This window comes from Passer domesticus, chromosome 4 (assembly GCF_036417665.1).
Source record: "Passer domesticus isolate bPasDom1 chromosome 4, bPasDom1.hap1, whole genome shotgun sequence".
Classification (NCBI taxonomy): Eukaryota; Metazoa; Chordata; class Aves; order Passeriformes; family Passeridae; genus Passer; species Passer domesticus.
In genome coordinates, this window is record NC_087477.1 from 46981294 (window position 1) to 46992730 (window position 11437).

The 11437-nt window shown below is 36.9% G+C and overlaps 1 protein-coding gene across 6 annotated transcripts in view; it reads left to right on the plus strand.

Moving 5' to 3' along the window:
* CLCN3 (chloride voltage-gated channel 3) overlaps positions 1-11128 on the plus strand; it is a 59652-nt gene extending 48524 nt beyond the window's left edge. For 4 of the 6 annotated variants that reach the window (XM_064417684.1, XM_064417682.1, XM_064417683.1 and 1 more), the window contains 5 exons: positions 131-317; positions 1612-2010; positions 3834-4050; positions 6350-6425; positions 8065-11128. In XM_064417684.1, the coding sequence (XP_064273754.1) occupies positions 131-317; positions 1612-2010; positions 3834-4050; positions 6350-6425; positions 8065-8223 (1038 nt within the window). In that variant the 3' untranslated portion in view covers positions 8224-11128. The remainder of the gene's footprint in view (positions 1-130; positions 318-1611; positions 2011-3833; positions 4051-6349; positions 6426-8064) is intronic. The other 2 variants (XM_064417686.1, XM_064417687.1) reach the window with 1 other exon arrangement.
* Positions 11129-11437: the final 309 nt, after the last annotated feature.

Here is an 11437-nt window from a genome sequence, read left to right on the forward strand (position 1 = left end):
TTTACATGGTTTTAACCGGACAGTTTGAGCATTTGCATCTCCTTCAGCAAAAAAATACAAAAAATCACCTTTTAAGTGATGTGTCAGGTATGTTCCCAGCAGCATGGCAACAGTTCTGTTTTTGTTGCAGGTTCCATCTGGGTTGTTCATACCTAGTATGGCAATTGGAGCAATAGCAGGAAGGATTGTAGGAATTGCAGTGGAGCAGCTGGCTTACTACCATCATGACTGGTTCATTTTCAAGGAGTGGTGTGAAGTTGGAGCTGACTGTATTACACCTGGTCTTTATGCCATGGTTGGTGCTGCTGCATGCTTAGGTAAATAAAATATAACAAATAAGTATCTGGTTTCTTCATATAAAAAAACAATTATTAAAAAATGAAAGGAGATATAAACTTGTGCAGTTTTGGAACACCTGTTTATAGCGTATTCCCTCCAGAATAATACAATCACATCTCTACACAAGACCCTCAAATCCTTGTGATATGAGAAATAATGTGAAATCTAAATTGATGAGAAATAGGAAAATTTTAATAGTGTTTGCCTTCTTTTTGGTATCAAGAGATGTCATCACAACATTGGTCAGAAAAATCAGTTCCTTAAAATTTATGAAGTAGAGCATTTACAGTGTTAAGTACAGTTAAAATTATTAGAAGGAAGTGGTGTGATCAGCTACCATATCTACATGAATTGCAAAAAATTGTTCTTGAAATTCATTATCCAAACAAAAGTTTCAGAAGTGTGTAAGGTAACACAACAAGTGTTTTTAACAAGTCTAATTGTTGAAAATCAGCTTAATGGAAGGAGGTTTAAATTGTTGACCTAAACTTGTCCTCATTTATAACTTTGTGGCCTTAGAAATTAAACTTAAAAGCTGTTAGGACAGATTCTGCAAGAAGTAGAACTTTTCTTCAAGGAAAAGTATGTTTGGGCAATCAAACTAGTGATACAAATTTAGGTTTTGGAGAGGTTGTTCTGGTTTTTAATAGTGCAAATTGAATCACTCTTGATTGAATTGAAAGACAGTTCATATTCTTTTATTGAAGATATGGCATCAGAAACATTAGCAGAAAAAAATATTTTAAATAGTAACAAAAGAGAAATATAATCCCTGTCTTCTGTTGTCCAAGAAAGAGATTTCTTTTCATCAGCTCATAATTCTGTTCAGCTTTTATGATTAAACAACAGAATTAAATTCCTAATCCTTTGGACAACATAGCTGTTGATTTGCTACCTATGACATTTTTGTGTTAGTTCCATTCTTTTTTCATATTCTTACATTACTGGATGTCCTTGCACTTCACAGTACTTTTAACCCTGATGTGGTATGGAGATATACACAGTTTTATTCTTAGTTTACATTAAATACATATTTTCCAATTCCCTTTATTACCTCCCTTTCTATGAATTTTCCCTAAAACCCTCTTTTTCACTTCTAGAAGTTTTGTGTTCATTTTCTCTGTCTGCATCTGTTGGTATTACGCAGAAGGATGTTTGTCAGATGACCTTTCATGTCCAAGTTCTGTTTGTAGGTCTCAACAGGAAGGCAGAAAATTCTAAAATCATTATTATTTGATACTCATATGTTCCTGGCTATCATTTTCCTTGCAGGTGGTGTGACAAGGATGACTGTGTCCCTGGTAGTTATTGTCTTTGAGCTAACAGGAGGGCTGGAATATATTGTGCCCCTAATGGCTGCAGTCATGACCAGTAAGTGGGTAGGAGATGCCTTTGGTAGGGAAGGCATCTATGAAGCACACATCCGACTGAATGGGTATCCTTTCTTGGATGCAAAGGAAGAATTCACTCACACAACTCTGGCTGCTGATGTGATGAGGCCTCGGAGGAGCGACCCACCTTTAGCAGTTCTGACGCAGGACAATATGACTGTCGAAGACATAGAGAACTTGATCAACGAAACCAGCTATAATGGTTTTCCTGTTATTATGTCAAAGGAGTCACAGAGACTTGTGGGTTTTGCTCTAAGAAGAGATTTAACTATTGCAATAGGTAATTAACTTTCAGTGTTGCATTATTATGTACACCAATTTAAATTGTTTTATATTATTTTATATTTAAAATAGAATTTACTCTGTACGTTTCTAGACTTCAGGTTGATTTAACAATATGATAACATATCTTCAGTAGGAGGCTGTGAAATGAAGAAAATCCTCATCTCTTTGTCTCTTGTAAAAGCAAAAGTTGTCATACTCAAATAGGTCAAAACATTATCTAATCTGGTATTTTTTAGTTTTTTGAGGCTTTTGATGGCATCCCGTTTCCTTGAGTAATGCTCTAGTAACATTCTTCTTCAAAATTGAGTAATTCTCATTTTTGACCATCAGTATTCTGTGAGAATTACTGTCCAAGTAATTGTTAAATGTATATCCTATTTCTTTCTAACAGTGTGTTACTTACTTTTGTTATAACAAGGTTGTATTATGGAAAGATTATTACAGTTTTAGGTTTATGTTTTTCAATCTGTTTATGTAATGAGAAATTTGTCCCTGGGCACATGAGCACACAAGCCCTGTTTGGGACATCTCTTTCTGATGAATATTAGTGCTTGTGTGATATTTGTGACAATGCTTTGTGCACTGGCAAGAAAAATTCTGTGGATTTTGAAGCTACTGTCATAGCCAAAGGGGGAAACACGCTGTTATGTATGAAAATGTTACAAAACTGTAACATTTAGTGCGTGAAATAAGATGGAAGTTGCATCTTAATCTACTTTTTTTGATACATATCTCTTAAACAAAGACATTCGAGAAAAGGACACAAGCGTCCAGAAACTTTTTTAAAACATGTTTTGTGAACATAATACTGTTTACTTCAGTCAGATTTTTTCCTGTGGTTATACTGCTGTGTATGCCAAGGTACTATGTTACGTAGGATGTATATGAATGTACAAAACTTGGAAATTCTTACCTACACCATACTGGTTTAAATTTGCATTTCCTTGAGTAAATGGGGAATCGCAGAACATTCTTAGAAAATGCTTTCACAGGTGAGACTCATTTCAGCTGCTGAGATTACACAGTGAAAGTTGCTTAGTCTTGGGTTGTGTCTGTCTTCAGAGTCATTGTGCCCTGGCAGCCAGGAGGGCCAAGTGTGTCCTGGGAGCATCAGGCACAGCATCCCCAGCCAGGCAAGGGAGGGGATTATCCTGCTCTGCTCTGCACTGGGGCAGCCTCACCTCAAGTCCTGTGTGCAGTTTTCAGTGTCATTTTATCAGAGGATTATAAAGCCATTAGAGATCATCCAAAGGAGAGACACAAGGACAGTGGAGGGTCTTGAGGGGAAGCTGTATGAGAAGCGGCTGAGGTCACTTGGTCTGTTCAGCCTGGAGAAGACCAAGGGGAGACCTCATTGCAGTTACAACTTCCTCATGAGGGCAAGAGGAGGGGCAGGCACTGATCTCTTCTCTATGATGCCCACTGACAAGAAATGAGGGAATGGCCTGAAGTTGTACTGAGGGAGGTTTAGGTTGCATATTAGGAAAAGGTTCAGGGGGCTGTCAGTTGAGACTGGCTTTTCCCTGGCAGTTTCTTCAGGAGACGAGTAGTTTGGTTTTTAGCCTTTCCACCTCTTTTAGTAAATAAAAGTTACTTATTTGAGTGAGAAAATTAGTTGAATAATGACTAAAGCTGAGTGGCAAATGGCTTTTGTGATTTTTGCAAAACCACTTCCTGGGGATGAAGCAGTGGCTGTAGAAATATATGCGAGAGTCTGGTATTGTTGATTGAGCTGTATGTCTGCATTAACATCTTACTCCAAGAATGTAAATTCTTCTTCCTGTGCTGTTTTTTTCCCCTTCCCTGTCTTTCTTAAAGAAAGTGCTAGAAAGAAGCAAGAGGGGATTGTTGGCAGTTCCAGGGTATGTTTTGCCCAGCATACCCCATCGCTTCCAGCAGAAAGCCCTCGACCTTTGAAGCTCAGAAGCATACTTGATATGAGCCCTTTCACCGTGACAGACCACACCCCAATGGAAATAGTGGTGGATATTTTCCGGAAGCTGGGTCTGAGGCAGTGCCTTGTAACACACAATGGGTGAGTAAAGTGGCAGCAATGCTGTGTATCTTTTTAGATACAGTAATTTTCACTTCCAGGATCAGAGTATTGGAACCAGGATATACTCCAGGATCATGGTATTTGAAGCCGTAAGTTTGGTATTGAAGCTGAGGACCCCAGCTGTTCATTAAGAATGGGCTGTGCTGTGGCACCTCTCTGAAATTTTTATGCCTTCCCTGTATTCCAAGTAAGCAGGCAGATGATTTCAGTCATTTTATGATGTTCTGTTAAAAATTTACTGCCATTCAGCAAGCTTGGTCTGTGCAAATTGCTTGCAGAGGAGACACAACTTGTCTTGCAGAAATTTAGTCTTGTGCACTGCAGAGTCTAAGGTCTGTATTTCCTGGTTATTATCTATGTTCTGGCAACGTGCAATGTATCAGCAGTTACTGAACATCTACAAGTACTGGGTTCAAACAGAGTAAAGGAGAAAATGAACTAGTCATCTCTTCTTCTGGAGTCTAGTGATGGCGATTACCACCAAGCTTTTGTTTTTTGGAATACTAACAACTAAACTGCTGCTAGTTCTGGAACTTCAACCTGCAACTTTTGTTTCTACAGTTCAAAATATTTCAGGAAAGTAGTTTTAAGATTTAGAATGTTTGTAAATGAGACTGTTGGGAGTTGTCCTGTGATTACCTACTAAGTAAATCAGCCCCCGGCATGGAAACTAAATGTTCATTGTAATTGCCTCTTACCTTAACTGCTCCTTGTTTTTTTTTTACATGATCTTTTTCTGTGCAGCTGTTCCTTTAACATTCTGCTTTTCTCTATCTTTTGCATTAAACACTTGACATGCAACATCGAAGTTCCTACCACAGTATCTTGTCTTCCCTTTAGCATGTCTTCTAAAGCACCTGGGGACTGAAATGTTGTCTGCTCATTCACATGTTTAGGATTGATCAATGTCCTTGGGACAAGAAATCTGAAATACCTGGGACTTTCTTAGTTTTTCTGTGGGCAAAAGGTCTGCTGCTATATGTGGCGAATATTTAGATATTTCATTGGTTTCCAAGTTGGGTTTTTTCAGATGTATTTTAAAACAAATTTATTTAAATGTTCTCCTGTTTTTTTGGTGGTTTTATTTTTTTCCTTCAATGCATCTCTGTATGGAATGGCAAGTAGTGTTTCCAGAAGCCTTTCTCTGGTAGGGAAAGGACATAATGATCTGACACTGACACTTAGAAGTTAGTGTGGGCATGCAGTTATTCTTGTTTTGGGGAGGAAAATTTAGAATCGTTAGAACTTGACTGAAAAATATTTACTATGATTTTTTTTCATAGTTTCTGTTGTGGTTGAGTGCTCAAGCATTAACGTTGATGCTAAAATCTTCTCTAGAGAAAGCCTGATTGTGCAAAGCTATGTCAAGCTCTACTATAAATTTTAAACCATTTTATGATAAACTAGCAGGAATGGCTTTAATATTTATTTTATCCTACTTCAGTTTACAAATTTGTGACATCCCACAAGCATACTGTCCATTACAAGAAGACCAGATCATAAATACTAGTACTGATGGTGTTTAGCCATGGCATATAGCATTGTGGACATCAAGGACTACTTTATGTTTTGGCTGGCAGATTTCCTGCAAACTGAATATACCTTGCATCAATATACTGGTTCCAGTCCAGACTGGACTGTACAGAAATTGGTGCAGATGACAGAGAGAAGACTGAGCCTTACTCCTCCAAATTTGTACCAGAATATCCATTCCAGGGAGTTGCTCTTGATTTGTCCTGTCATGAACAAGAAATTTGTCTTAATTTGTCTGTTTCTAAGGACAGATAGCCCAGCTTTGTAGGGCAGCTTTGAATCTCAGTTGCTATGACTTTACACAGTTATTACTTTGTTCATCTACTGTGGCTTGTTAAAATGTCAATAATTATCTGTATGTTTGAGGAGAAATAACTATTAAATGAAGGAAATACAAAGTAGATTTTAGTTTCAGTACCTAAAAAACCCAAAAATATGTGAATTTAGGGTGAAGGGATAAAGTTTGCTACCCTGATGTGTACCTGATACAAGAAACATACTGCTCTGGCGTGGTTGAAGAGCCATTGTGTTCAGCATTTTGGGAGAAAAAGGAAAAAAGCAAAATCTGGGAAAGGGTACTGACTTTCAAATAAATTCTCATTTAATTATCTCATTAGCTTTCCTGCCACCATTCTTTTTTTTTTAAATTTTATTTTTAGTTTGCTCTAATCCTTTTTCATTATGATTAGAACTTTTTTTTTCATTTGATTTCACACAGTTATTAGCATAACATAATCTGTTGCAGGATTGTCTTGGGGATCATCACAAAGAAGAACATATTAGAGCATCTCGAGCAACTAAAGCAGCACGTCGAACCCTTGGTGATTAGATATATCAGATCTCATAATTAGACACATTAGAAGTCAGGAAGCATGAAACTTGTGAACTGTTCAGGGCTTTTATGGTATCGGCTGAACAATGAAATCTTATGCTCAAAATTTGTATTAAACATAAAACAACATGCAAAGTCCTTTTGTAGAAAAGAAGCTATAAATGTGAACATACTGTTAGTCACAACATTAAAGGAAAGTAAACAATAAACTTTCTGATACTTGTGTTGATGAGATCACATCGATCCAGCTTGTTGATCTCTTGAATTCCCCAGGTGGGAAGACACGCAGCTAGTAATACTTTTTCCCTGCCTAATGCAAATTAAGATTTTTGTATGTGCCAATTTCTTTTTCTGATTTGGACAGCTTTAAATAGCTGTTAAATAGCAAAGTATTACATCTTTTGAGAAGCAGCATGTTATAATTGCATCATTAGATCTTCCCTATAATCCCCCTTTATTAACACAATTTTTTGAAAATATTCTTATTTTTTAGCAAGGTCCTGTGATTTTATGTAAAGTCTGTGATTCTGCCGCTGTTACCTACAGCAGTCAGTGTAATCCTCTAAAATGTGCAGTGATGCCAGCCACCAAGTGGCTTGCTGCTATGTTGACTGTTGTCTTCAGAATCTAGATATGGTTTTAACCATGATGTTGTGAACTAACCCCTTAGATAGGTGGTACACTTTGTCTTAATTTGGACATGGGTTGCTAGTTCCATGTCTGCTAAACATACCCACCATGTTTAGCTGCTTATGTGCAAAACATGCTAATTATGTTCTCATTTTATGCTAATATTTCACAAGTATTTCATGCGTCCTTTAATACGACAAATTGAAATGTACTAACCAGAACAACAAGGGCAGTAGCTCATTCGTTCTGCTCTTTGCTTCTCTTGTGATATTATCCTTTTGGACAGTCTCACTCTATTTGATGTTTTGCAGTTACAGTTTTAAAAGACCCTGTCATAAGAGCACAGTATCTAAATTGGGAAATGAAAATTTGATTATTCACAGTTTATTTTTTTCTAAAGCCATGAACTCCAAGAACTAATTAACTGTTATTATACCAAAGTTTCGTGGCCAGTACAGTGTGCTCCTATGAATACATTCAATCTGAGCCAGTGTGTCAGACTGGAGGGATCCTTTTGGTTTAAAAAAAAGGAGGGAAGGGGAGTTTGATTTGGGGCCATCAAGCAGTATATCACTTCTGATGGCTAGGTTGGAACATGCCTCCCTTATGTGATCACTATCACTTCTTTTTCATACCTCTCTTTTCTTTGTCCCCCTTTGTTACTTTTTTGTTGGCATATGCTAATGAAAATTTGATTTTTGTAGAAACAAAAAGTTAAATAAAAATTGTAATGCACTCTACTTGTATGACTTGTATTTCATTAAAATGGACTACAGCTGTCAGAGACCATTTGATACAGTGTCTCAGCATTGCTGTGTTTTATCAAACTGGTGGTTCCTCAACATTTTGATAAATAAAATGTTTCTGTTTAAATAAGAAAATCAGGCTGCTTACTTTTGCTCTATTCCTGTCAACAAAAAGGACTTGGCTACAGATTTGTTCTACTTCCACTGTTTTCCTGCTTGGATTAATATCAGTCTTCCATTTATCCTTTTCAGGCGCCTCCTTGGCATTATAACAAAAAAAGATATCCTCCGTCATATGGCCCAGACGGCAAACCAAGACCCCGCCTCCATAATGTTCAACTGAAACCCATAGCTGAGGAGAGAGAGGAAACGGAAGAGGAGGTTCATTTGTTGAATAGCACAACACTTTAGTCTGGGGAAAACTTCTAAAATCAGAGACGAGCTGGGTTTTTACGTAACAGTGCTGCTGGCAATCAGGAGTCAGTCTGGGGGAGCATGTGGCGAGGAAGGCTGATGGGAGTGTGGGAAGGGAGAGCTGCTGTCCTGCACTGGATGCGTCCCGAGACATCAGGTCTGCCATGATAGTGCAGTGGGTGAGCCGTGCAAAGTGGTGCCATTCTCCAGCCCAGCCTGGTACTTCAGCATTGAAGAGATGTGTTATTAATCCCTGTTTCTGGAGGGATCATTCTGAATTGAGCCATCTTGTGGAGACTGAAAGGTCTTGCCCTTTTTACCATTGAAAACTGTTGTGTTAACTCATGAAACGTATTAACTATTACTCGTCACCTTTCTACATTCCAGAAGAGCTTTATTTCTCTCTCTCCTGAGCCGTAACAAAGCCTCTTTAAAATTGGTGTGCCCTTTTGAAGCAGTTGTTTCTCATATTGAGATGTACTGTGAGTTACTGAGGTGTGATCACAAGAAGGGAGGTTTTTCTTGTGCCATTAAATGTGTAAGTTCGTACATCACTAAACGCTTGGGGCAGTGCAGATCCACTGCAACAAAACCAGATTGAACAGGTAATACTTTTCAAGAACCACGTGAGACTTCTTTCAACCCATGTGCTGTCATGATATGAGAAAACTAAAACCAGGTGAAACCAGTATTTTAAAGAAAGATACTGGTTTTGCTGCAGAAAATATCAATAATGTGACCTGGTCTTATGCAATTTTTGTATTATTGAACACACTATGATATATACCAATGTTGTGCAGTATAAGGAAAAATACTGCTATTCTACTAGTTTAAGAGCTGGAACAATTCTGTATACGTGTATCTGGTAAAAAAATGCATGCTTCAACACTGGAGATCTTTTCCCCCCCCTGTAAAATTTGAGAATGGTCAATTTTATTTTTTCTTCTCCACAAAAGACGTTCCACTGCTGACATGGTAGGAAGAAATGTAACTCATAATTTGCACTAAATGTATATTATTTTTCTTGAAGTTTTACCATTCTTTATTTATATTTGTATGGATTAAAAAATCTATTAAATATGAATCAGTTAATATCTCACATAACTAATTACCTTTTTAATGTGATTTTATAGAATAATTCATAATCCTCTGCAAGTAACGGAGGATTAGCAAATGTTTACAACTAGATGAAGGGTTTCAAGAAAATGGCTTCTTTATGATCCAACATACATACAAGATCATTTTCAAATGTAACTTTCACTGCCGTTACCTTGGATTTCCTTCTTTCTTTACTAGCAGATAACTGGAACAGTAATAGTAGGGTTTTATTTAAAAAAAAAACAACTGTAGGGTTTCAAAAGTAGTAGGAGAAAGCAACTCTTAGATTGCTTTTGACTCTTCTTTTCTCCCAAGTATATAAAGGTGTAAATTATATGTAGTCAAACCTGAGCAGCAGGGCAGAATTGAATCCAGTACTTGAAACTTTGGCAGGACTCCAAAATTCAGCAACACACACACACACTCGGAGGTGAACTGACAGACCCCTAACTTCTTTACAGTACTTTGTTTTGTTTCCTATTCATTTAACCAGACCACCACCAGAACTGCAAGCAGAGGAAAAATGACAATATGCTATAAGCCTAAATTAGGAAGAAAAAAAATTAAATCTGGCTGACAAAAATAATGCTTTGTAATATGAGGTTGGATAAAATTTCTTTAACAATTATGCTCACAAGACTGCAAAAATGGCAAGAATATAAACACTAAAAGTGTAACATAATAATCTTAAATATCTCTGAGGCATTCATCACAGTTACCTCAAACACCTTTATTCACAAAGTAGTTAGTATGATTTTATCTTCAGTAACACAATGAACCAAAATTCTGGCACTTTAGCTGAGCTGCACAAAAATGGCTGTGCATAAATGCATTGCTGAATTTGAACTTTTTTCTTAGAAAAAACTGCCATCTACATTTTATCATCTCAGCAACTGGAACCAGTAGAAAGTGAAATGTGCCAGGGGGATCACAGTGATCAGGCCCTGTATTAAAAACAGGTTTGGAAATGAAACAGGGAATTGGGCTATGTAAAAATGGGAGCATGGCAACAACCAGCTGTACTCTTCCATGGGAAGTCAGTGCTAGTTGTTAAAAATTTGTTCTGTTACATTACATAAGCTTGAAGAAGAGGAAGCTTCACAAAGAGCAGGATTAGGCCCATTTACAGAAGGCAGCTCTGGAAGTTGTCTGTGACGCTGATTTCTGTTGTCTGATTTTCTTTTCTACAGTGGAAGAATACAAACTCACTACGCATAAAAAAATCACTTTAAATCAGTTTGAAAATCTGCCATGTCTGGTGTTATTGTAAAACACTGCTGTGTGTACTGTATTAACTTGCACCTAATTCTAGAGACTGCTGTCTGAATTAAAATACAGTTCACACTCCCCCTGTGTTTCATTTCTGTGTGGATCCCGAGAGCTGCACGTAAATTGTGCATCTCTGTTTACTCTTAGCCTGATAAGCTTTCCCTGTTGACATTTAAAATGTCTTCTGGTAAACATGCAGTAGAGGTTCTGTTAATGAAGTATGTGTGCCTGTGCTGTGCAACAAAAAATTTCTAACGTGAAATTTGCAGCGCCTTACTCAAATTACTAATTAAAAAAGAAAAAGTGGTGGATGGGAGGGGGAAAGTGTCAGCATTTTTTTATTTTTTAAATCATTCAGATACTGGTTCATGAAGAATGCATTCTTTGTTAATCTGTGATGTTGCCTAGAGCTGTATTTAATATTGATCTTAATGTTTTTATTTATAATAGTGTGGTAGAACTGCATATCATTACAGTAAAAATTGTTATTACTGTGATGATTTAATCAAGCATTAAAAACTTCTGTATGACCATTTATTGTTCTGTCATGTTTTCTCATTTTTTTCACAAATAAGATTTGTGTTGATTTTTGCATTTATTTTCCCTGAAAGAAAGTTAGCAGCTAGGAATTTTACATGCAAAACTAGTAAGAAGATTTGACAAGAATGGAGTTTAGGACACGTGGTATTTGTATTGCCTAGCATTTGGCTAAAAATCAGTAGCCAAATCTACCCCATCAAACCAATCTGCCTTAGGTAGGGTATTTTTCCAAAATAAAACACTTAAGATTTTGTTTTATTTACAGAATTTCAACAAAATCTTTTTGATTTAAAGTAGTTAAAAT